At 42.6% G+C, this 26,539-nt stretch overlaps 1 protein-coding gene across 8 annotated transcripts in view; it reads left to right on the forward strand.

The window, feature by feature from the left end:
- Positions 1-26,539, forward strand: part of KIAA1328 (KIAA1328 ortholog) — a 265,733-nt gene that overhangs the window by 170,163 nt on the left and 69,031 nt on the right. For all 8 annotated transcript variants that reach the window (XM_037902428.2, XM_043547687.1, XM_037902429.2 and 5 more), the window contains 2 exons: positions 7,221-7,903; positions 13,580-13,681. In XM_037902428.2, coding sequence (XP_037758356.1) covers positions 7,221-7,903; positions 13,580-13,681 — 785 coding nt within the window. The remainder of the gene's footprint in view (positions 1-7,220; positions 7,904-13,579; positions 13,682-26,539) is intronic.

Consider the following 26,539-nt stretch of genomic DNA (forward strand, 5'->3'; position numbering starts at 1 on the left):
GACCCTGCACTTATCCTTATTGAACCTCATCAGATTTCTTTTGGCCCAATCCTCCAATTTGTCTAGGTCCTTCTGTATCCTATCCCTCCCCTCCAGCGTATCTACCACTCCTCCCAGTTTAGTATCATCCGCAAATTTGCTGAGAGTGCAATCCACACCATCCTCCAGATCATTTATGAAGATATTGAACAAAACGGGCCCCAGGACCGACCCCTGGGGCACTCCACTTGACACCGGCTGCCAACTAGACATGGAGCCATTGAACCCGACAATCTAGCCAGCTTTCTACCCACCTTATAGTGCATTCATCCAGCCCATACTTCCTTAACTTGCTGACAAGAATGCTGTGGGAGACCGTGTCAAAAGCTTTGCTAAAGTCAAGAAACAATACATCCACTGCTTTCCCTTCATCCACAGAACCAGTAATCTCATCATAAAAGGCGATTAGATTAGTCAGGCATGACCTTCCCTTGGTGAATCCATGCTGACTGTTCCTGATCACTTTCCTCTCATGTAAGTGCTTCAGGATTGATTCTTTGAGGACCTGCTCCATGATTTTTCCAGGGACTGAGGTGAGGCTGACTGGCCTGTAGTTCCCAGGATCCTCCTTCTTCCCTTTTTTAAAGATTGGCACTACATTAGCCTTTTTCCAGTCATCCGGGACTTCCCCCGTTCGCCACGAGTTTTCAAAGATAATGGCCAAGGGCTCTGCAATCACAGCCGCCAATTCCTTCAGCACTCTCGGATGCAATTCGTCCGGCCCCATGGACTTGTGCACGTCCAGCTTTTCTAAATAGTCCCTAACCACCTCTATCTCTACAGAGGGCTGGCCATCTCTTCCCCATTTTGTGATGCCCAGCACAGCAGTCTGGGAGCTGACCTTGTTAGTGAAAACAGAGGCAAAAAAAGCATTGAGTACATTAGCTTTTTCCACATCCTCTGTCACTAGGTTGCCTCCCTCATTCAGTAAGGGGCCCACACTTTCCTTGGCTTTCTTCTTGTTGCCAACATACCTGAAGAAACCCTTCTTGTTACTCTTGACATCTCTTGCTAGCTGCAGCTCCAGGTGCGATTTGGCCCTCCTCATATCTTTCCTACATGCCCGAGCAATATTTTTATACTCTTCCCTGGTCATATGTCCAACCTTCCACTTCTTGTAAGCTTCTTTTTTATGTTTAAAAAACTTTCTCCAAACACTGTTCCTTACACTGGTCCGTGCCCCTAAATCTGAGACGTCAGTGAGCAGCTCTGACTTCTGTACCAGACTCTATACCAAAGCTACCTCCTCCTGGGGATACTGTTCAAAAGTCACCTGACATCGAGTGCCCATAGGGACACTGCTTGAAGAAGGAAAGGTTACTCACCTTGTACAGTAGTTCTTGGAGATGTGGGTCGCTATGAGTACTCAACTACCCACTCTCTTGCCCCTCTGCGTCAGAGTTTCTTTAGTTGGACTTAGTGATAGAGAAGAAACTGAGGGCAGTTCACCCACACAGTCCTGCATAGCCTCAGTGCAAGGCACAAGGATTTGTAGGGCACAGTTCGCAGGCTGAATGGACAGCCAATGAACATTTCTGATTGAAGGTGTATGCACACCTAAAGTGGAGCACCCATAGGGGGACACATCTTGAAGAACTACAGTTACTACACAGGGTGAGTAACCTTTCCATTTCACCTTTCTGCATACTCTACCCAATTAATAGTCTCCTCTGTCTATTTCAGAAAACTTCTAAAAACCCACCTATGGAGTCATGCTTAGGATACAGCGTGTAATCACCATATCACAACGTGTGTTTCTTTTCTTTGTCTTCTAATGTATCATATTGATTAATTTCATTAAAGACAGGCCCTGTAGGTGAAATTGAAGTTAATGGGTCTAGGATTTCACCTGTATAAATATATAGAAGGTACTAGTTTGTTCTTCAATCATAAGACCGCTAGAATAGTGACTTTGGGGAAAATACGCTGTTTTTACATAGGAAAAAACTCCCTTTGAAGTCAATGGGGATTTGACCTACATAGGGACTGCAAGATCTGATTTTATGTTCTGTGACAGGGTTGGGCCAGATGGCTAAAGGAGAGTAATAGAAGGCAGATATATTAGCCCCAGGTTAAGTAGGTCCCTTTTCCCTGGGTAAGGTAACAGAGAAGGTTCCAGAACAATCAGGAACCTTCTGTAGACAATTAAGACAGACAGGCTGAATAGAACACCTGCAGCCAATCAAGAAGCTGTTAGAATCAATTGAGGCAGGCTAATCAGGGCACTTGGGTTTAAAAAGGAGCTCACTTCAGTTTGTGGTGCGCGTGTAAGGAGTTGGGAGCAAGAGGCGCTGGGAGCAAGAGGCACTAGGAGCTGAGAGTGAGAACGCATACTGTTGGAGGACTGAGGAGTAGAAGCATTATCAGACACCAGGAGGAAGGTCCTATGGTGAGGATAAAGAAGGTGTTGGGAGGAGGCCATGGGGAAGTAGCCCAGGGAGTTGTAGCTCTCGCGCAGCTATTCCAGGAGGCACTCTGGACAGCTAAATTCCACAGGGCCCTGGGCTGGAACCCGGAGTAGAGGGCGGGCCCAGGTTCCCCCCAAACTTCCCAACTCCTGGTCAGACACAGGAGGAGTCAACCTGGACTGTGAGTTCAGAAAAACGGCCAAGCTGAGGGCTGTCATGAAGCTCCAAGGAGAGCAAATCCCCCAATAAGCGCAAGACCCACTAAGGTAGAGGAGGAACTTTGTCACATTCCTTATTTCACATGCTCCCCTACAATAATTGCCACACTTGCAGCATTATGTAAATAACAATATGTCCACCATATCAGTACTGCAGAGCACATCCACAGCTTGTTTTTAAGAGAATTTTGTAGAAATTGCAGACTGTCTGAGTGAGCTGCAACTCATTTGTGTGTGTGTGTGTGAGAGAGAGAGAGAGAGAGATGTTGTAGTGCTCAGTATTTGTTTATACTTCATCCTGACTCCCTCAGCAGAAATTACAAGGATTGCAAAAAGAGACTCATAGTGCTTCCGCACGTTTTCCTATCTAGCTTTTACAACATTATGTGAACTGATTTTAGTGTAGATTTATTTCTGTGTGGCAGTTTCACATCGGATCAAATCATATTAACGCCATATATCACAAGCAGCAGTTTACCTTTTGTTTGTTTACATTTTAGCTAAGGGAAGGTATGTCTTTAAATAACATACAGAAAGAATGGGAGAGCTCCTGAAATGGGGGAAGCACATCTGTTCCATTACAGCCCATCGTGGCTCCCATGTGTGCCACAGGCAATATCTGTTTTAAACTCCTCTAATAAAAGACCTAATTCCTTATGTTCACAATGCAGTAGTGAGTGTGTCTTAGAATCCTCTTCCTCTTTCCCTTTGCCGCCTTGTCCTGCCCATCACAGATTGTTCATCGTATGCCCTGGCCTCATAATCCAACTCAGATGTGGATGTCACTCTAGTTTTTAAACAGTTGGCGCCATTCTGCTATAGTTTTCAATTTAAACATTAACAGAAAATAATATAACTTGCCAAGTTGTTGCTTGATTCCCCCTCCCCATCCCACCCCAAATCAGTTAATTTATCTTACAGGGTTGACTCTGAGTGGCCTTTAAAGCCATGTGAAACTGGAACCGAGACTTCCACCTAATACTACAATCTCCATCCTCTAGAGAAATTAAAAAAACACCACTTGCATTCCGTGATATTAACAAGACACGCGCCCTCCCCCCGGCAACCATACTGTAACTGTGAAATAACGTTAAAGTTTCTCTGGCTTGTTATGAAGTATTTAAATGTCAGTGCCATTTCTGAGACCATCAGGGCAGATTTAATGGTGACCAAGGTCAACAAATGCTAACTGGGACCTCCCTTTTAGGGCCTCGAGGGACTTTTAATCGAGTCTCAGTCATGAAGTTAATTTGCAGTGTGGGCCTTTATCCTTAAGTCTGCTCCTGGCAATTATTCTATACCATCCCTGTTCATGTGCTGAGGTTTCTTAACAAACTTTTGTCCCTTTAGTCAATAAAACAAACTGGTAAAATAAGGAACTCTTGGGGATTTTATTTTTAGGGATCCCCTATTTTTTTCCTTTTCCACTTGGCTTAAAGACTTAAGGAGGGTTGGATATGGTGGTTCTTAGAGCCCGTCAAAACCTCAGAGCTATGGCCAGGGGGATCATTGGAGTGCAAATGCACGCACTCCGAGCTTTGGTCCTGAGGAGTTTGGGAACCAACCCAACTTGCAGTCCTTTTTCCCCAAGAGTGCCCTAAACTTGGTAAGGTGAGAAGTGAGATGTTACTCCTTAGGGAATTCTGCACCAAAAAATTAAATATTCTGCGCACAATATTTTAAAATTCTGCATATTTGTCAAAATAACACAATATAATCATACCATTTTAAATGATTTGCTGACAAGTATTTTGAAATAAATTACCAAAATAATTGAAAATGGTGTGATTATATTGTTGTTGTTTGTGTTATTTTGATAATTAATATATGCACAACTTTGCAGAATATTAAATTTTTAATCTTTTTGTGCAGAATTCCCTCAAGAGTACCAAGGTTCTATGTGGCGCAATCTGGGTGCGGGCAGCTCGTTGGGGGGCCTGGGTCTAGGGGGGAATCTGGATGCACAGGGCTTGGTGCGGGGTTCTGGGTGCAGGGGGAATGGGACTCTGCAGGGGAGTCCAGGTGAAAGTGGTTAGGGCTCAGTGGGGAGGGCTGGGGGAGTGGAGCTTGGTGGAGTGGGGGGTCAGGGTGCAGCTGGTTGGAGCTCAGTGGGGTGGGGGTCCAGATGTGGGGGGCTCCTGATGCAGAAGGTGACGCTTGACAGGGTGGAGGTTTGGGGGGCTCAGTGGGGGCTTCTGGGTGCAGGGGACTCCTGATGTGGAGGGGCTCAGTGGGGGGGATTCCGGGTGTGTGGGTGGGCTCACTATACAAGGAGCTGCTCCCCATCTGCCCAACCCCGTGCATCCAGACCTCCCCACACACAACAGCCCCCCATGCTGAACCAATCCCCGCCCCCCCTCCAAGCCTCTCCCACACACACACCCATGGTGCAGAACTTGCTGCAGCCAGGGGAAGTTTCTGGGGCTTGATCTGACCCAGCCTCAGATGGAAGGGGGCCTCAATCCCTCTCCCCCCAAGCTGGGACTAACATCCCTGGGCAGCCAGAGCCTCCCGAGACCCCCCTCCCACCAGTGATTTACCTTCTCCCCGCCCCCCAGCTGCCCAAACAGATGTGTCTGAGCTGTCTAGCTACCAGGGAGGGGGTGAATGAGTATTGGTGCAGCTTCTCTTTGCTTCCCCGATTTCTGCAAGGAAGCAAAGGGAATCTACGAGGGGGGGGGGAAGGGGGGGCATTTTTCTGCTGTGCCACAATTGCGAGGAATTTACTCAGGAGTAGATGTATAACAGGTAGCTACAGGATTATTTTATGGTCTTTTCTCTCATATCCCTTAACATCTTGCACCCCATCTTTTATTTGTTGCCAGAAATCTCTTTCTGTGTGGTATTTAATTTAGATTATAAAGTCCTTGGGACATGGGAGTGTGTTTTTATTTGTCTGTAAAATCATCATGCACAGCGATGGCACTAAACAAATAACAAACAACTCTGATTGCCTTCTGGCAACATGTTGAAATTCTGGTAGGTTGCCCTCCTGGCCCCTCTGATTTCTGAAATATTTTAATGTCCTGCACTTTTCACCCAGTCCTAGCATCAGATTTTCCTTGCACGTTTAGTGCTGACACTAATGCAGATGCCTCCAACTCATTGGGTTTCATGGGGCAAAACGTGGCATATGCGGCTTTCAATCATATGGTGAAGAGTAAATTTTTGTAAAAACAAAACTGAAAATAATCAAATATCAATATTTAGGGGATAATCTACATTATTTTATTTTCTCTGAGACCTACAAGAAACTCACAAGGAAGGAGCTGAGGGGCAGTCAAATAGAGTTGATATGTTGGTTTATATAAAGAATGTAAATAATGCATACAAAAACTGTACATAGTTGGATTAGATTCCTCTCCAACACTTTGTATGTTTCTTGCATTCTTAAATCTAAGATCTTTGGGGCAGAGATTGTCTTCCAGTGCATATGGACAGCAGCTAATCCATTGTGTGCTACCAGAATACAAATTGTAATTTTCTGTCCATCAGTGACCACCAAATTTCAGCTTGCTTGCTGCTGCTAAAGTGGTTTATCTTTAACAAACCTGGCTTCTGCAATTAAACACAGTTAAATCTTTGACAAAGAGCCTGAGGGCTGAAACAGAGTTTAAATGCAATATGTTACTGAAATTAACGCACACAACTAGGAAAAGAGCTATGAGTGAGTGATTCACTGCTGTTCTGATGTGCATAGCAACACAAATGCTTAACTGCCGAGACAAACCGCAGTGCAAGGATACTCCAGGATATAAGCAGGATTCTGATGTCCCTTACATAACAGCCATGAGTATAACACACCCACTACGAGTTCACTTTTCATTGGGATGACAAATGTGAATTACAACTGCTTTCTTTCTGCAGAGTTTTATCCGAGTATAATCACTTGCCCAACTTAATTGAAAAATCACTTACATTTATAGCTGAATTTAAACATGTTTTTTTATTTAAATGACAGCTTTTGAAGTAGAACTATATTTTACGGAAAGTGGTTGGTTTTTATCTGTGTTTCTGTAAAGACATTTCAGAAACTCTCATCAAATTTCCGGTGGTAAGTAATATCCCATTCAGTGCAAGGTGAAATGTTTTACATCAAATCTCCTGCTGTGTAATGGCCAATCAAAGAGTATTTATAGTGGCTGAATGGATTTTTTGGCTTGGCATTCAAAATTAAACATTTTCATACATTAACATTTAATGTTTTTTGCCACTCTTCTAGTTGATTTTATGTAACCCTAGATACTCACAACTACTTGGTACTCTGAAGCTACTTGTTTATGCTGAGGATCCTGCAGACAGTAGTTTCATATTTATTGTACTTGTGTAGACTGATTGAAATGTAGATTTGATAGCAGGCTTATCTCTGCCTTTTGATCAACATTATAGGAGTCTTGCTCGATGTCCATCAGCACAATGCATCGAATCTCCCAGTACTGGTATGACAACTTTACTCTGTGAACTGATGATGAGAAGCAAATTTTGCTAAGGAACAATACAATTTAACATTCTGTGTTAAATTTTGAAAGATGATAGCTTGTTTCTCTTATCGTAGGTATCCAACAAGAAGAGTCCGTGCCAGCTACCACCTTTGGAACTGGATGGTTCTTATCTAAGTATAGCTAGACCGCAAACGTTATACAAGAACAATAAAGCATCACAGACTGGAAGTTCAGCCCTGTTTTCAGTACCTCTGCACTGTAGAAATAATCATGCTCATGGGACCACAGCCCAGTACAACCAACAGGAGGTTCTCAATGAATGTCCAGCAGAAAATGGCTTGCACAGAAAATGTAACAATATGATGCTGTCAGCAAAGGAAAGGGGCCCATACCACACACAAATGGCTCCTGATGTGGGCCAGAGAATGAGTGAATTTCCGAACACTTGTCCTCACCAAATGAGTCATTGGGCTTCTAGGCAGCCAGGAAGCTTGGAGAACATTCAGGATAGCCAAAAGGTCAGCCATGTACCCAAAAGACATTCTGGGCCGCTTCATGAAACCTGTGATTACTCTAGGCTTTCTCGTGTTTCTGGGATGAATGACAGTGTGGACTCTGGATCAAAAGAAACCGAGCGTAGTAAAAGGCTGTCTGAGGAAAGAAGACAGCAGCTTCTGCTGCAGAAAATGGAGCTGGAAGTTGAAAAGGAACGTCTCCAGCATTTGCTTGCTAAACAGGAAGCAAAACTACTTCTGAAGCAGCAACAGCTACACAAATCCAGGCTGGATTACAATAGGTGAGTTTGTGAGGTTTACAGATAGAGGATAGTTGTTAGTGTATGACGAATTTCTGTGGTACCAAACATTTACATGGAGCATTGAGAAACACAGAGTAAGACATGCTCTGTGCCCTGAAGAACTTGGAATTTAAACTAGACAATACTATAACCACGAGACTAGACATGGGACAACAGTTAAGGTAAAGAAGAGTGTGAGGACTGTTGGTCTAGAATAAGATAGGAAAATTGGTGGAAGAAATTATCTTTGAGGGGGGACTTAAAAGAGGAGAGAGTGCGTTAGTGGACTAGAACAAGGAGTTCAGGGTGTAGGAACAGCATTATAGAAGGTGCCAAAACCATGAGTGGGAGAAAGAGACAGAATGAGCAGTAAGGTTAATGTGCTAGATAAAACAAAGGAAGCAGGAAGAGGAGTAGAGGGGAATGAGAGCTGTGTGTATATAGACTTGAGTGCTGATGCTTTACTCAGCTGTACAGACATAAGGGAAGATGTGGTTCTTTGCTCAAGGGACTATGATGTAAGTCAGATTCGGACAACACAGACACACAAAACCCCAACTGAGAGTCCAGTCTTGAATTCTGGGTGGTGTTTGATTAAAGGTTATCTGAAAAAAGTGGGTTTAAAGAGAGATTTAAACAGGAGGGTTGTTTTAAGGGAGGTAAAGAAGAGAGGCCCTAGAGAGTGAGGGGCCCCATGGAAAATAAGTGGAAAGAAGATACAAGAGAGGTTGTTGGGCTGAAGCATGGGAGGTGCTTAAGCAGTGGAAGGGTTAGTGGGGAGGAGAAAATAAGAACAGGGATGTAGACAGGTCAGAATTGTGCAGCGTCTTGAGTTGAAAATGAGATGCTTTCACTGGATGTAGAAGGTGAGAGCTTGCCCTGGAAGATATTTGTGCAAGGGTTTGACAGAGTGGTAGGAGGGGAAGACAGATTTAGCAACAACATTTTATATAAACTGGCAGCGAGGAGAGGATAGAGGAGATGTATTGAAACCACAGAAGAAGAAGTTGCCCTAGAAAGAGGAGATATAACTCAGTTGAATACAAGCATTTTAGTGGAAGGGAGAGGGGGGAATGGATGGAGTTTAGCAGTCTTGTAAAGGAAACAGCAAGAGGATTTGATGAGAGCTTTGATGTAGATATTATTTTAAAAGTGTCACTGACAAGGGGATCCCACAAGATTCTGAATTACATGACCTGCATCCCACGCATGTACTCTCTCTTTTCCCTCCAACGCCACAACTGCTTTTCAAGTTTTAAAAGGGAATATTATAGCTGAAGGAGCTTTTTGCCTGTATAAACTGCACTCTGCGAAGTAACTTTCTCTGCTGCTTTTGTATGTAATATGCAATCCAAAAATTAATTGTATTTAGTTAGTTTTCACATGCCTATGTGATCAGAGGCAGTCACAATTGTCTGTGCGTTGATGTGACAGGGCGCTCCACTCACCACTGGGATGGCACCTCCTCCTGGTCACTCTGGGGAATAGCTTGTGAGGTCAGTGCCCCTTCCCAAGTTTGTGCACCGTCTCTCCACCTCTCTGTCTTGGTCTGTGGCCCTCTGTCTCACTCCTTGAGACTTAGCCCTGCCTCTTTGTGACTTAGCCCTGCCTCCAGATCACCAAATTTCCCCTTCCAGGATCAGAAAGTCTTTCCTTTCAAGCAGTCCTAGGCAGTCTTCCTCGTAGTGCCACTCTCTTAATGGTTGGCAGGGGAACCCAGATCCACCCTCTGCTCTGGGTTCTGGCTTAGGGACCCTCTAGAGAGCAATCAAGGCCTATTCGCTTCTAGACCTTAGTGCTTTTCCCTGACCCCGTCCTACCTCCCTGGCTCCCCCCCGGGTTTGCCAGCTCAAACACACCTCCCTTCTCTCAGTGAATGACTGCAGACTCTCCCAGCAGCCCCCACTATTTCCTGTCTTTATAGTCCCAGCCCAGATCATTCCTCCTCAGCTGGGCTCCCTCACTCAGTCTTGGGTTTACTTGGCCACCTGATTCAACCTCATCTGTGGCCTGTTGGGTTAATTAGCCCCCTTTCCCATCTGCATTAACCCTTTCCAGGTAAGTGTGGGGTAAACATCTGATCACAGTTGGAAATGACTGAGGTCACAAAGGATTATAACTTCAGGTGAGAAGTAAGTAGGAACAGATGTATTCTTAAGAACATAAGAAAAGCCATACAGGGTCAGACCAGTGGTCTATCTAGCCAGGTATGCTGTCTTCCAATAGTGGCCAATGCCAGGTTCTTCAGAGAGAATGAACAGAACAGGGAATCAAGTGATCCATCCCTTGTCACCCATTCACAGCTCCTGGCAAACAGAGAATAGGGACACTTCAGAGCATGGTTTTGCATTCCTGCCCATCCTGGCTAATAGCCAGTAGCTATCCTCCATGAACTTATCTAGTTCTTTTTTGAACCCTGTGATGGTCTTGGCCTTCACAACATTCTCTTGCAAAGAGTTCCATAGGTTGACTGCGTTGTGTGACGAAATATATCCTTTTGTTTTGTTTTAAACCTGCTGCCTATTATTTTCATTTGGTCACCCCAGTTCTTGTGTTATGAGAAGGAGTAAATAACATTTCCTTATTTACTTTCTCCACACTAGTCATGATTTTATAGTCCTCTAACATATCTCCTCTTTGTCACTTCTTTTCCAAGCTGAAAAGTCCCACTCTTATTAATCTCTCCTCATATGGAAGCTGTTCCATACCCCAAATCATTTGTATTGCCCTTTTCTGTACCTTTTCCAATTCCAATACATCTTTTTTGAAATGGGGCAACCAGATCTGCATGTAGTATTCAAGATGTGGGTGTTACCATGGATTTATATAGAGGCAATATGATATTTTCTGTCTTCTTATCATCCCTTCCCTAATGATTCCCAACATTCTGTTCGCTTTTTTGACTGCAGCTGCTCACTGAGTGGATGTTTTCAGAGAACTATCCACAATGACTCCAAGATCTCTTTCTTGAGTGGTAACAGCTAATTTACACCCTATCATTTTATATGTGTAGTTGGGATTATATTTTCCAGTCTCCATTACTTTTCATTTATCAACATTGAGTTTCATCTGCCATTTTGTTGCCCAGTCACCCAGTTTTGTGAGATCCCTTTGTAACTCTTCGCAGTCTGCTTTGGACTTAACTATCTTGAGTAGTTTTGTATCATCTGCAAATTTTGCCACCTCACTGTTTACCCATTTTTCCAGATCATTTATGAATGTGTTGAACAGGACTGGTCCCAGTACAGACCCCTGGGAGACACCATTATTTACCTCTCTCCATTCTGAAAACTGATCATTTAATCTTCAGATATCCTATTTCTATGCATATGTCCTACTAATAAAAAGTAAGTAGAATATAAAGGACACATAGGCAGAATTGCTTTTAAAATGAATATTTTCAGAGTCTTCTGAGAGGCATTGGCTGCCCAACAAAAGGACTCTTGAATATCTCTGTAATGGTGTCATTCTTGTTACTATAATTGCACCTATTTAAACCAGTTTCTCTGAAAAGATTTCAAGTTCGGCAAAGCTGTAGTTTCTAGAAAAAAGTACAGAGGAGCGTCCATAAATGAATAGCCTGAGTCTTGAAAATATTTTCCATTACCTCTTCCCAGAGGTGCAGATACTTGTACATTTGCCATCTCATCTTCAAATAAGGCACCTACACCGTAGCAATCTGAATGTAAGAGGTTCTCTTGCAATCTCTTTAGAGTTAAATGCAATTGAACTATCTACATCAAATATCTGCACATGCCTAATATTTACAGGTATCCTTCTCAAATGTCACCTTTCCTGTTTTAGTTTTAGCTTTGTGATTCTCCTCTTTGGTCTACTTGCTAACCACAGAATTACTTCTAAGGTCTGCAGATGACAAAGATTTGTTTACTTAATCATTCAAATACACCTTGCTAAATTGTCAGGAAGACTCACTAAGGAAGGAACTTAATCTATTCACTAATCTTTTACTATCACGAAGATAGTAAAAGACAGATAAACAAAACCAGCTAATGTTAATTTATTTGGCTGTCCCTCTCTCTCAATGGGTAGAATTGTGCAGTGCTGGATTAGGCCCATTTTGAGGTGCTAGAGGTGTCATCATTTAAATGAGAAGTAAAAAAGGTCCTGACCACTTGTACTAGTTAGTGGCTCCTAAAATGCCTATATATCTTTTTGCAAGGGCAGGCGTTAGCCCTTTTTCATGGCCAAATTCTAACATAATTGCATTCTGTCTCCCTAAATTCCCTCCTGCAGTTTCAAATGGGCACAGTATTCTTCAGTCCCATGTGCTCTGCTTGTATAATGGCTGTCACTTTTCACACCAGAGGTGACTGCATTTCAATGGTGGGGGAAATGACTCTGTAGCAAGGCAGGGCACTCACCAGTGTGGTGCCTCCTGCTGGTCCATCTGGGAATTAGCTCATCTGGCTCCGGAACGCCCTCTATGGGCCGGTGTCTCACCTTCTGTTACCTGCCCCTGTTGTCTCCTCCACCTCTGGCCCCGTGTCCCTCCTGGACCCCGGTGCCCCTTACCTTGGATGCTGCCCCACAGTAGTGTCCCCACACTCTGGGTCTTCCCTCCCAGGAGACTCCCAACTCCGTTGCCTCAGTGGCTACTGCCAGTCATCTAGCCCCTTCTCTTAGGGGCAAACTTCAGTCTGTAATGGCCACTCATCACTGGCAAGGGGGTTGGACCTGCTGCTTTTCTTTGCCCTGGCTGCCTCCCTGCAGCCCTAGTACCTCCTCAGGCCTTTGCCGCAAAGCCTCAGCCTGGGAGGTCGCTAGGCCAGAGCTCCTCAGCTCAGCCTGCCTTTTCCTGGTACTGCTCTGTCCAAGGTATCCCTGTCTCTACCAAGCAGCCAAGTCCTTTCTTTTCCGCAGGAACCCTTCTTATACTGGCCTAGCCGGGCCCTGATTGGCTGCCTCAAGCCTGCTTGTGCTTGTCTCCCCGGGGCAGCTGTTTTTTTAATCCCTTCCAAACTGGAGTGGGGTGACTGCCCTGCTACAGACTCCTCTAGGTATGTTTAATTACACTTCAGGGCAGCCCAAAATTACACTAGCTTGAGGTGCAGAATTGGCCATCTTCAGTCCTGGCTCAGTGACAGGTTTAAGGTCCTTTCAGTTACTATCCATGAGGGCCAGAAATTGGATCTTTATTATAATAGAAAGGGAAATATTCCTGCATGCTATTTTCTCTCTTGATTTGAACAGAGGAGGGGATGCTCCGATAAAGAGGGAACATCATCTGTTGAGACCTATGGTTGCCTGGGACTGCATCACCATATTAAAGATGGAGAACAGCTGCAATCTCCTATATTTTATGCAGCTTTCATGCCGCCCTTGAGCTCTTGCCAGGTGCTAGGGCATCCCTTGGTGTGGCGAAGCATGAATATTTCTCATAGTTTTTCTCATATTTCTCAAGAGAGCAAGTGCTTTGAAATCAGTAGAATTAAACAATTTTTTGTCAACCACAACCCTCAGAAACAAAGGCAGCAGGTTGAAGCTGTTTCCCCAAAACTGAGAGGTGTAAGAGAGAAAATGGAGAGGTTTTGTGAAAGCTTCTCTGTATAAAGTGCTCTGATCAGAGTTCACCCTTTTGTGTGTGTTGGGGGTGGAGGTGGCTGCAGGTACAATAGCTTCCCCAGGATGTAAAGCTAACTAACTCCACATTTCCAGATTTAAGGGCCAAGTTTTTGATTCAGACGTGGTCACTGATGAAGCACCAGGCGGGCCAGGAGGACCAACCCTTATGATGAATGGCACTGGCATGGGGCTAAGGTAATCTCTCTTATTTTCTTTTAACCATTAGCAAGTACTTCTAAGTGTTGGTGTATTTTCTTTGTTCTCAAAAAGATGTTATTGGCTGCCAAGTGCATATTTTTGGTCTGTATTTCTATTTGAGTTGGGTTAAATGCTGCTAACCAGGAAAGACCTCATGAAATAGTCTAGATTGGTCTCTAGCAAATGTATTCATAACAAAAAGAAAGGATGGTCTTGTGGTTAAAGCACTTGACAGAGACTCGGGAGAGCTGGCGTCAGTTCTCTGCTCTGTTGCAGACTTTGTGTGTGACCTTGGCTCATGCAGCCCAGACTCTGGAACCCTTCTCCATCAAAGGGTCCCAGAGCCTGTATGTCTACACTGCAGTTTTATAGTCCTGCAGCCCAAGCTATCTGACACAGGCCATCCAGGCGTGTTTTAATGCAGTGTAGATATACCCTGAGTCTCCCTGTGCCTCAGTTCCTCATCTTTATAATAGCAATAATGCTATCCTTTGTTGTCTTGTCTTTTTAGATTGTAAGCTGTTCAGGCCAAGGACTGTCTTACTAGGCGTTTGTACAGTGCCTAGCACAATGGGACCTTGATCTCAATTGGGGCCTCTAAACAGTGTTGGAATTCATATAATTAATAATTGTCTGATCTGGCAGTCCTTACTCATGCAAAATTCCCAATGAAGTCATGCTAACTTTCATGTTTTCTGAGGTCAGTTGGGAGTTCTCTGAGTGCGTGGTAGATAGCTGTGGCATTTCCCAGTGACTGGAGGAAGTCTACAAGTGCACATGTGGTCGATCTCCATCTTAATGGCACTTCTGGATCACCTGTCCTCAGTCCCATTTGGAGCATGAAAATCTCTTTTGCTTCTAAAACCCTTCCCGGATACAATTCCCCTTTCTGGTCTCTGACCTGACTGACAGTGCAGTCTCCTGCCAGAGGTTAGTCAGTTTGGCATTATATATCTTTTGGCACTGAGGCGTTGGTCAAAGGCTTTGTGTAAGACCTCTTCTCAGCAAAGCAGGAAGGAGAGAATAAAAAAGTATACAGGCCTCTCAGTGCCAAAGAAAACCTTTCTCACTCTTTAGGTTGCTAAAGCAAACTGCTAGACAAGAACTCTAGGTGTCAGAAGTGTCTTCCTGGGTCAGTCCTCTCCTCCTACCTCCACACATTGACTGGACATGGTAGAATAATAAGGGTAGACGCAGGCTCAGCAGTGTGTTGGCTCATCACAAGCCAACCCTGCAGTCTCTGACCCAATAAATGCTCTTCTCATCCCAGCAAATCATGAACAGCAAGCAGCAGAACCCAAGTAAATGTGTGCACCCAGGAAGGCAGCACTTGCTGCTGGACCAGAAATTGCAGGTGTGCCTTCTGTGGTTCTAATCTCTCCTCCGCCCCCGCTCCCCCAAGCTTACCAACCTTGGGTTAGGTGTTTTTTGTTTTGCTGCCTGGTGAATGGTATTCATTTCCTTCTGTATTTTCTTTTCTTCAGTCTTGGTTGGGGATGGGATGGTAGAGGAATAATTGGGCCTACAAATTTACACTAATTGTGAGCTCCACAGTGAGAAGTGAGTGAAAGTTCATAAAATGTCGCAATAAACTGTCATAAATGTTAATGGGAAAAGGTGAAAAAAGAGAGAGGCTGAATTAGCCCAAACAAAAAATCCCACTGATATAATTCAAGGACTGTGTAAACAAGGATACTGTACGACTGGAAATCAGTGAACCAAAATTGGTGTGTTGGAAATTAGCCATAATTGGTTGACAAAATAACGTGGGGGCTATTCCACCCCCACTCTCTTCTGAGGTCCTTCTAAGAAGAAGACTTTGTGGGGAGAACTGGCTCCTGCAATGCTGGCTGACTGAAAGAACAGGAAGGAGTGAACTTCACCATCATGGCTGCCACCCCCACTGTCTCTTAGGATCCTGGTCCTCCTTCATCCTAATTGAGAGAGATGTCCTGACCAGATCAGTCCAGAAAGAAAGGGACCCTGATGACATCCACTGGCTTTAGTTGCATGCTGAACACCACTTGGGATGTGAAACTTTGTCATATATACTCCCTCCCAGTTTGTCCTTTTCCTTCTCCACTTTATTTCTTTTTTCCTATCCCTCTCTTTTTGTTTTCTATTTAGTAAGAGCCTGGCCAAGACTGTATATTTTGTAACACCGCTGTATCTCTGTGACAGGAAAGAGGCTGCTAAAAAGAATGCCCTAAACAGCTCAATGTTGGTACAAGTTTGCCAGGTCTTGGAGTGGCTAATAAGACCATGGGCTATGCTTGTGTTTTTCCAGCAGTGAGATTGCAAGTGACATTCAACACCAGGGACAGTTGCTGTATTTTCTCTCTTTGCTGTTCTTTTCTTTCCCCTTTGTTTGTCTTGTTATGCCTTCTGGGAAATGGGATTGGACTTGTACAACAACAGCAACAACAATAACTCCAGTGTATCCAACTAACTCATTTACCCAAAAGGACAGTTATTCCCATCTTTAATGCCCTCTAAGAGATCATCAGGCAAGGGTTTTTTTTCCTTCGAAAGATCCTCTCCTGCTAAATGGAATGAGGATGTTGTAAAAATGAAAGCCTTACTTAATACCTTGCATTTCATATACTTTAACTGTTTTTCCTTCTTTCTGTATCTTTAATAAAAAGTTAAAAAGGATGTTTAATAGTGTGTTTGCCATGGTACTAAGCAATCTGAGGTCTGTGTGTACCAAACCCTGAACCTTGTTTACCACTGTTTAATGTTGGACAGTGACAGGGTCATGTCAATACCTTCAGCTCTTTTGACTCATGTATTCCATCTAAATTTAATACAACAGTGGGGTGTGATATCTTCCTCATGGACTTGCTACTTTGTTCTTTCGCCTATATGAGTTACTGATTATCCAGTAAAAACAGCAAGGAGTCCTTGTGGCACTTTAGAGACTAACAAATCTCATTAGACTGACCTTACACTTGGTAAAGCAACTCCCATCCTTTCATGTATTTATACCTGCTCCTTTATTTTCCACTCCATGTATCTGATGAAGTGGATTGTAGCCCACGAAAGCTTATGCCCAAATAAAGTTGCTAGTCTCTAAGGTGCCACAAGGACTCCTCGTTGTTTTTGCTGATACAGACTAACACGGCTACCACTCTGAAATTTATTTGGGCATAAGCTTTTCTGATTATCCAATCACCTTTGTGTTAACAAGTAGTGGAGTCTATTGTATTTTAAACTTAGATAACCACCAGAGCTGAGAAGGAGAGTCCTAAAAGTGATCCTCGTTTATTTTTTCCTGTTTTACAAAACCATGTGATTCCATGATCACTGTAGCAAAGGAGATTCAGAAAATAGATCTAGTTAAATATATTATAGGATTGGACTCTGTTGAGGAGAAATGTAACCTAGAACATCTACAAGTCTTTTTGCAATAGGTTGCCAAAACCTACAAAAGTCTACTTAATATAGGGGGGAAATGAAGAAAAACTGCATTGTTTAGAAAATGAGTTCCAGATTTTATAAGGCTTTTTCCCTTTCTCTCTCTCTCTCTCTCTCATTCCCTTGATTAAACCCACAGTAATTTTTCAAAGTTAATATGCATTTCTGCAGTCCCAAGTCACAACGCCAGCTGGTTCCAAAGTTTGGCAGCAAGGCATCTGAAAGTTTGTTTCTTGTACTCAGTCTTCAGTTTTGCAAAGGTTACCAGATGAATGCTCCCTAAATAATTTAATCTAATGTAAGGCTGGAAGAGGCTATGAAGACAAGTCCATTTGTCTCCTTTATGCATTTGAATATAGAAGTGATTTTTTTTTTTCAGTCTCAGAAAAGGGTGCGCGTGAGTGTGGCTGGAATGGGAGGCGGGAACTGTTCTCTTCTAAGCAATCTGAAAGTTGTAGTGAAATGCCAAAGGCTTTTTGCTGTAGAAAATATTAAGAATCATGATGGAAAACCAATCCTGTTTACCTTCCAGTTTGGATGAGCTTCTCAAGGGAACCTCCCCAAAACGTAATTTTAATTTTCAAATAAGCAAAGCTCAGTTTAAAATTCTCTTGGTATTTTTAAAAAAAATTGCCAAAAGTATTTAAAATATTAAACTTGCTCGAGTGAGACCTTGAAATTTACAAGTAAAATAAATAATACAATCAAGAACTGAAAAACATAGATTTTTATAATTAACAGCTCATTTTGAGTTAATTATCTACAATTACCAAAATCTAATTGCAATTTATTCTGTATTATCTGTGGAGAGAATCGTAGGCAAGGGAATCTGCATCATTGGCATTCATAGGATGGGTACAAATAATGGACGAGCCCTTAATGGAAAAACAAAAGCAAATAGGAGCATGCAGCTGTGCCAAGCTAGCGAAAGGTAATTGTAGTCAGAAATGAGGTATGTACTTTAAAGGCATCTTGTCATCTCCTGTAGAGCATAATTTTTTACCTACTTGAAGAAAAGATTTCAAGAGCAAATACAGAGCAGTTTGATTTCTGTCTGAGCTATTCATGGCTATCAGCCTGTTTATGGAAGGGGAAACTTTGACTCTGGGGAGCACTTTAAATATACCGAACTTTTGAATGTGTGTTTCATTTCCTCTACCATAAGTACCCTTTACAGTTTAACTAATTATCAAAGCCTTTCAACAAATGTTGCCCATCTCTGCCTGCTTGGATCGTCCTGATGTGAATTTGTAATGCTGAATTTGTCACTTCACTGTCAGGTGTAAACAGAAGGAGGGACTTGTTTGGGAGGAATGCTCTTTTCCTGATACACAGATTGGCCATCTCTAGGCAGCTGAAGAATCTGCAGTAGCAGGATTTCCAGTTTTCCCAGGCACAGCCATGGGAGCAGGGGTTTATTGGGGATAGTTTAAACTAGCTTGGTGTGCACATGGGTGAGTCCAGGACAGATCTTCAGCAAGAGATGCATAACTTCTAAAATTAGAGGCAAGTTCGGTTTGTAGAATTTCTTTTCAAGTCTTCCCCAGGGTGTAAGATGCTTTAAAATATTCAAAAATAAAAGCATAACCTTCTGTATTTGATTAGCTTAAAACAGCTTTTAAAAACACATTCCCTATCTCTCAGGTGCCGATGCCTGGTACGTGCTCAAGTACCCACTCCCTGCTCATTCAGGAGGATCAGTTGACATGGCACCTGCTTTTGTGCATACTCCTGATAACTGCATCAGGAAGAGTGGAATTTTAAAACAATCCACTACTTTCCCCTTTGTTTAATCTTACTTTTGAATATGAATATAGTACACCAGGGAAATGAGGGCTGTCTAATAGCTCTGACTAGAGCCAGGTATAGTTCAGCGAGATGCTGTGCAAGGACCCCTCCTTTTAACTTTCTGTGTGCTTAAATTCTAACCTATAGCATTCTTTGCTGTTGTATCGCTTCATCCCTTCAGCATCTCTGTCAATGCACCTTGTTCCTTTCTTACCTGTAGCACTCTCTGCTAATCCATTGCTGGGTCCTCACACAACTTTGCCAGCCTACCTCAACCCTCACCTGAACATGTTTTCATGTAGGAACATTTGAGAAAATTAGTATCAAATATGTTTGTTATATAGAGCCACGCTTTGAATGGACAGTACCTGTTACAGGATTTTTTTCCTTCAGTACTAGAGATTTTCCAGATGTAATTTGTAGCCACTTATGTCATCAAACACTTTTCTCATTTGTGTGTGTGGATCTATCTCACCCTGGTGTGTTTTTCCCTCTTATATTTTTAGTTAGCTGGAAATATCAAACACAGAATTTAATAGCACTTTCTCTCTATTGAAATGTTCGTTGTTATGGTGATAGTTCTAGGAGGGAACACTCTCAAGGGTCTTTTAGAAAATTTTATGTTTACGGTATAACTTTTTTATTATTTTATGAGAGAAGGTGACAGTTATCTTTGCTCCTTGTTAAATACATATTATTGACTCTATTTTTTTTTAGGATTGTTTGAATTGTTATGTATCTTGTGCTAGCTATACCGATGTGTCCAAATATTCAAGACAATTAAATATAAATGCAAAAGAATGACTTGCCAGGCATGTGATTTCACACACTTTGTTTAAAAAAAAAAAAAATCAATCCTCACAATTATGCAAATGGACTTCTGTCCTAAACTGCAGCACTCCAGCACCCCAGCATTTCCAGTCCTTGAGGACTCCATCACATACAGCTTTGCCAGTGCATTTCAGTAGCAAACGGCAGCACCCCTGTTATTTCACACCTGGGGCCATCTGTCAATTCTCCTCAATCACGACATGCATCACCTCCTGCTATTCCAGTCTGGAGTCTCTAGAGAAGAAACTGCCAATCGTGCCAGAATGTGCAGTATTTCACTAAGACCACCAAATTCCAATTCATTTATGAGTTGTTCCCTGGTCTCTAGAGGTGCGTTTAATAACCCGATGTGCCACTTAGGCAACTTAATGCATTTACTGAATGCAGCTGGCTAGGATTTTTTTCTTCTCCTCCTGAATATTTTTAAAACTGGCAGATTGACAGCATTAAAACAGACAGAAATCAACTGTGCTTGCAAATGGCTTATAGGATCTTTTTAACTTTGGGTAGCTGGAAACTGCTTGCCCATTTGTTAGTGTCCATTTTAACACCCAGGCTTTCTCTCTCTGTGGCAGATTATTTGACACTGAAGTTGGTAGCATATTCAACTGGGAAACTCAGAGAAAACTTATTTGGTCAATAAAAATGTACTTGATGTTTCGGCAAGAAGTGCAAATGCTGAATTAGCTGCAGAGACACATCTCTGAGTAATAAATATAACCACAGCATCTCCCCAACAGATATCTGCCCTAGTCCATTGTTACATAACAGAAGACTTTATACTGAATTTTCTGCACATTTTTACTTCATTACAGCTACCTAGGCCAGGGTACAGCTGCACTGCAAAATAATAAAATAAAAAAAAAACAACCCCGCATCAGCGAGTCTCAGAGCCCGGGTCTGCAGGCTCGGGCTCATGCTATGGCACTAAAAATAGCAGTGTAGATGTTTTTGCTCAGGCTCTGAGACTCATCCCCTTCACCAGGTTTCAGAGCCAAACTAGGAATGTCTGTTTTTAGTGCCATAGCACAAGCCTGTGTCTGTAAACCTGGGCTTCGAGACTCGCTGTTGCAGATGTTTTCTTTTGCCACGTAGATATACCCACACAGGCTGAAAGAATAGTAGCTTTTCTTATTCTACAGAAATAATTCTGCCCTTAAGTTGGTGATCAAAAGTTTATTTCAAGATTTTTGTGAAAGTCTTTTTTTTTTTTTAACCAGCCAACAATGTTTGTTATTCTGGGGAGCCTAAAGCTTCATTTCCACTTGCACTGGTTTCTTTGATAACCACATTCTCAGGTTTACTTTGAACTACAGCAGTTTTCTATCCTGCTCTTATCTGAACTGTACCTGATCTCTTCTTAGGATCACGTATGTCACATTCAGCAGTCCAAATTAGCCTGAACAAGAAGCCTATGGGTGGGCGGCAGCTTAGTCAGTGTTAGTGGAAAGATGGCGCTAACTTGGTTTACAGCTGTAGTCTTCAAAAAGCAAAATAAGCTTGTATTTAGCGAACACTTGTGGAAAGAGGGTGGGATCAGGGGTCACTGGATGTCACTGGTAATTTTTATACAGTAAAAACCAGCCACTTGTGAATTTTCCAAAGGCCTGGATCTGTTAATGTGTAATGATAGTGCATGATAAATCTCCTGGTGTGGCTTTGTGACTTCATAGATTGAAATTGAAAATGTTCTGGGAATTTGGCATGTGTGGTGACGAAATCTCTCGTTTTCCCTCTAGCTAGTGTAAGTTTGTTCGCCATGCTTTCCGGGTGTTCTTTCCTGTGCCGACACTTGGAAAGAGGGAAAGACATTTTTCAGAGCACTTGCAGTTGTCTCTTTTTGAGGACACACTAGAGCTAGTAGGTCACTCCATGACTTACAACATGCTTCTGAAGCCTGGCTTGATGAGTTTTAATACAGATTGCCTTTCTTATATGTAACTGTGTACCTTCGATTTAGTTTTAAAAATTTATTCTTAAAGTAACTAGTATTTTAATGTATATTTTCTTGTGTCCCAAGAAAGGAAAAGTTGAGCCAGATCGTAGGGAAAACAAAAAAGTTCTGGAAGGTGTTTTTGAATTAGCTGTATTTGGAACCTACCCTTACAACTATCAAGCTATTTAAAATCTGAACTGATGGGGCAGTACTAGGAACAAAAGCCATTGGTATTACAAAATCAAAGAAAGAAACCCTCCATACCCTGCTATTTCTGGCCATGATCGCAGCTGCACCAAGCTAAACCCACTTTTTCCTCCCTCCTGTGACCTTGGCTGTGCTTCAGCATGCAGAGAATTGAAGCAAAAAGCAAACTGTACTAAATATTACATTCTGTCACTTGTAGATATACAAACTTCATAGAACGATAATGTCATGTGACCTCTCTCTCTCTCTCTCTCTCTGAAGTGGACTTTATGCATTTGCAACTAAAATTATGGTGATGTAAAACTTTCCAGAGTGTAATGATATTTTGAATTGAGCTCTGCTGTTTTCCAGGAGTGCTTTGTCTTTGCAAAACTGCCCATTACATTTATAACAGTGCTAATTTTTGAGAGCCACACAGAGAAAATTTTAGATTCAGCCCAGCTGACTTGTTCTTCACACTGCCCCTGTGGTGCAGAGGATTGATTTTTGTGTTTCTTTTGATATTTGGCTTTCTTTCCTCTGGTACTCAGTGCTTCAGTCCTTAATCCTTTAACCTTGAATCTGAGCATCAGGGCTTCATGAGGGATCAGGCCGTTTGATGGAGAGAGAACTTCCTTTGTTGTACCAAATGGCTGGGAGTGGTACAAAACAAGGCAGATCTCCAGATAGTTTATATTTTTCTATTGTGTTAAAAGACTATAAACAGAGGATGGGTTTAGTGGGGATTATAAATAATCTAGAGGAATGTAGGGTATTAGAAGCAACAGGAAAGAGGTAATGACTTTTTCTTTAACATTTCACCAATAACCAGTCTATCATGAGAGATGTGTATTGGGCTGCCAACTGTTATACGGCATTCTGATTTGGGTAGTGGTTCAAAGCTCATCATGTCATGGCAGCGTGGTCTCTGATGGAACAGGGGGAAAAGGCTTTTCAGCTTCTCAAAGGGCAGTAGTTGTGGCGGCAGCAGCTTGCTTGCCCTACCCAATGTAGAGAACGGTTTTGCGGATGGCCGGGCGAGTTCGTACTTTATAGAACCATTAATTATATGTTATAACGCAGCTAAGCATGGCATTCCTAACTTCATGAATTCTATTATGAATGGCCTTTTCGTATTCTTCATCTCATTATATTAATGCATGTGACCTGAAGTTTAGCTAAAGTTGTTGTTCAGGTTAACTTTCATTTAGTGCTTGCCCTAATTTTAGAAACAGTATGATCTTTAGATTTTTATGGAGAGAATATTTTTGTGGTGGTTTTTTTGCAGTGCTATTTTATACCATTTCTCTTGGAACTAGTTTTGAACCAGTTTCTTCTCACAAAGAGAGGACTTAGGCATTTCTTGATTTTCCCAGATAGTATCACTGGATGACATCCGCCTCCACAGATTGAGCTATCACTATGCCAGTAACTCTTTTACCCTTTGCTTCTCTGGTTGACTTGCTGTCTGATCAACTCTAATCTGGCAAAAACTGCGCTCTTTTCTTTTCTTTCTGAGACTCTCTCTGCTTCCGGTATTGACAATACTGTGATCCTCCCTGTCACTCAGACTTGTTCGGTGGCTCATGGGAGGGACACAAATGGGGGCACCAGCTAAAAGGGGGCACGTGACCTCCCCACATGACCCCCCCAGCCTGGAGCTCCCGTACTCTTCCCGTCCCCTCCCCATCCCACGTTGCCTGGGCAGTGACTCTGTCCTCCTGCTGCGCCGGGAACCGGAGCAGAACGGGGCTATACCACCCCCAGCCCTGTCCTCGGGTGGAGCTGTACAATAGACCTCAGATAGGAGACGCAGCTGCATGGAAGGGCTGGGGTCGGGGTGAGGCTGGGGGCAGTCCCTGCTCCTTTCGCCACTGAGGTTCCCTGCTGAATGTGCCCCCCCGGCACCTGGGGAGGGGCATGTGACCTTTCTTGCCCCCCCACCCCCCAGGCGTCTCCTTGACACTTTTCCCCATCCTTCTCCTCACACCCCTCGGCTGTTGCTGCATGCTGCTGCTTTCTTCTCCACAACATACTTTAAAAATTAAGCACCTTGATTTTGTGAAATCATCTCTGGCCTCCCTTATATCCATTTCATTCACCTCCATTTGAAATACAGCTGCTAAGGCTAATTTCCTTGCTGCGCAATTAGACAATGTTACTCCTCTCTTTGAAACCCTCTGTTTGCAGCTGCTTGCCTATAGGCATTGTGCAAATCTACCGTGGCCTGCAGCTCACATTGTATTGTTATATCCCCTTATTTCTCGTCACTCCATCAATAACATGAGCATCAATATCTCCTTTTTAAGTTTATCACTTCTTTTCCTCCATGCCTCCTCTTACTGTATCCCCTATGCATATAAAATCCACTGGAGGCTGTCTCCAAGAGTCTTTTGGCATTGGAACCTGCAGTCAATAGAAGGTCACTGCATGGTGGTACTTAGCATTGGTCTAGATCCTTCCTGTTTCTTGTCCCGCCTCTCCCCGCCCCTTTACTTGGAGTTTGTCCTTGGTTTTGTTGTTTGTTTGTTTTTCCGCTCCTAATCCCATTGAGGAGCAAAGAGGGACTCCTCCAAAGAGCTGTAAACTAGGCTCCCTTCTTTCAGGAGAGGAGACAAAGAGTGCCCCTTTCTCTGCCTTTCACTTTATTTTGTCTCCTGGTTGCCTAGCGGATGGTACCACAACACCAATAGCTTAGAATTTTCTGCAGGATAAGAGAAAGGCCTCAGTTGGTTTTTCCATTCTTCAGATACGGTGAACTATGGTATGCAGAAAAGCCAGGGTTCCTTGGGTCAGGCACTGTACAAACATGGACCGAAGAGAAAGTCCCTGCCCCAAAGAGGTACAGTGTGACCAACACTTTCATGTTTAAGAGTTCAAAACAAAATAGTGGGCAAGTAACTGCAGCCCTGGGACAACAGTAAGTGTTGTGCCTTACCCTTTTGTGTAACTGCATGCCCTTCTATTTAATCAATAAGCAGTTAATAATTGTCTCACTCTTTTATTGTCCCTCTCCTTGTTTGTCTGTTGTATCCATCTGTTGTGTCTCATTTTGTACTGTAAGGTCTTCAGGATAGAGGCTATCTTTTTGTTCTTTGTTTGTACAGTGTGTAGCACACAACTACAGGCTGGGGCCTCTAGCTGCTACCCCAATGTAAATAAATTACAGGTAAATGAAGAGCCACCATACCATATTGCTAGCATGGTACATTTAGTACTGTATTGGGTTGTGACTGACATTTCCTGATAGTTCAGACCATTATCATTATTTTAAAACAGAAACATGCAAAACTCTACTGTCTACTACCTGAAATTCAGTCATCTCTTTTTGATTGGCAGATAAAATATCATTTATATTTTCTTACCATCCTAGTCATAGTTGCAGTGAGTAAACAGATATTTGTAGCATCTTTCATCACAGTTCTGAAAAGTGTAGGATTTTTGGTTTTCCTTGGGATCTTAACATAACGAGCAGGAGGCAAATGTTAAGTGTGTCCCTTAAGCATCTGGGCTGACCCAGTATTCTGTGACATGGTATTCAAAGTAAGTCCATGTGCTAAAAGGAAAGCCATAGGAAGATTTTGATGAAACACTGGTTAAAACTTTCAAACTTGGGTGCCTACAGTAATGCATCTAAATTCATATTTAGACACCTAAATAAATGACTTGATTTTTCAGAGGCACTGAGCACCACGGTGAATCAAGTGGTTTTAGTAGATTCAAGGCAAATGAAGCTGCCAGTTTTGAATTTCTTAAATCTTTACTAAAAACTCCTTCATCAAAAGTGACTCTCTGCAGAGTAACATAATCTAATAGTTAAAATAATCTGCAAAATTCTACTTACCCAGATGTTTGAGGGTTTTTTTAATGGGTCACTAAAGTTTCACATTTTTCATTATTTATAATAATCACTATCACAATGAAGGCAGGTGATGGGTTGTTTTGTTTTGTATTTTTGGCCTAGGAGGGTAAATTTCATGACTATTTTTGAAGGCTGGGCTAGAGCATGGGACTTGGGAGTCACGAGGCCTGGCCATCTGACTCAGTTTATGACCTTGGAAGTTTAATTTCTCTGTTCCTTGGTTTCACCACCTTCAAAATAGGGGTAATAACTTACCATACCTTTTTTTTTTTTTTTTTAGCGCAATTTGAAGCTTAATGTTTGTGAAGTTCCACTTTGTCCTTGAATAGAAGATGGGGGTATAGAATCAATGCTGTGGATCTGTGCCAGAAAATAATATAAATACTAACTATTATTAACTCATGGCTCCACCTAGAGGTATTATAGGATTCACTCCAAGTCGGTTTCTTTGGAGGAATCTCCATCCTTAGAAGTTTTTAAGGCCCGGCTTGACAAAGCCCTGGCTGGGATGATTTCGTTGGTGTTGGTCCTGCTTTGAGCAGGGGATTGAACTAGATGAACCTCCTGAGGTCTCTTCCTACCCTAATCTTCTTTGATTCTATGATTCTTTGCACATTCCACAGCCTGCAGTACCTGTGTACAACAGGGCAGATCCTAAGCATCAATTGCTTTAATTATGGATCTCTTTAAAAATATCTTACTTGGAGGATGCTATCAGATCTTGTTTTTCAGTCTTATTGTCCACCCCTTTCTGTTACATTCACATTTATCTTCAGTGAATGGTTGTTCTGTCATGTAACCCACTGGCAGAAAGAGTGGTTTCAAAATAGCTCTT

Source organism: Chelonia mydas, chromosome 5 (assembly GCF_015237465.2).
Source record: "Chelonia mydas isolate rCheMyd1 chromosome 5, rCheMyd1.pri.v2, whole genome shotgun sequence".
Taxonomy (NCBI): domain Eukaryota; kingdom Metazoa; phylum Chordata; order Testudines; family Cheloniidae; genus Chelonia; species Chelonia mydas.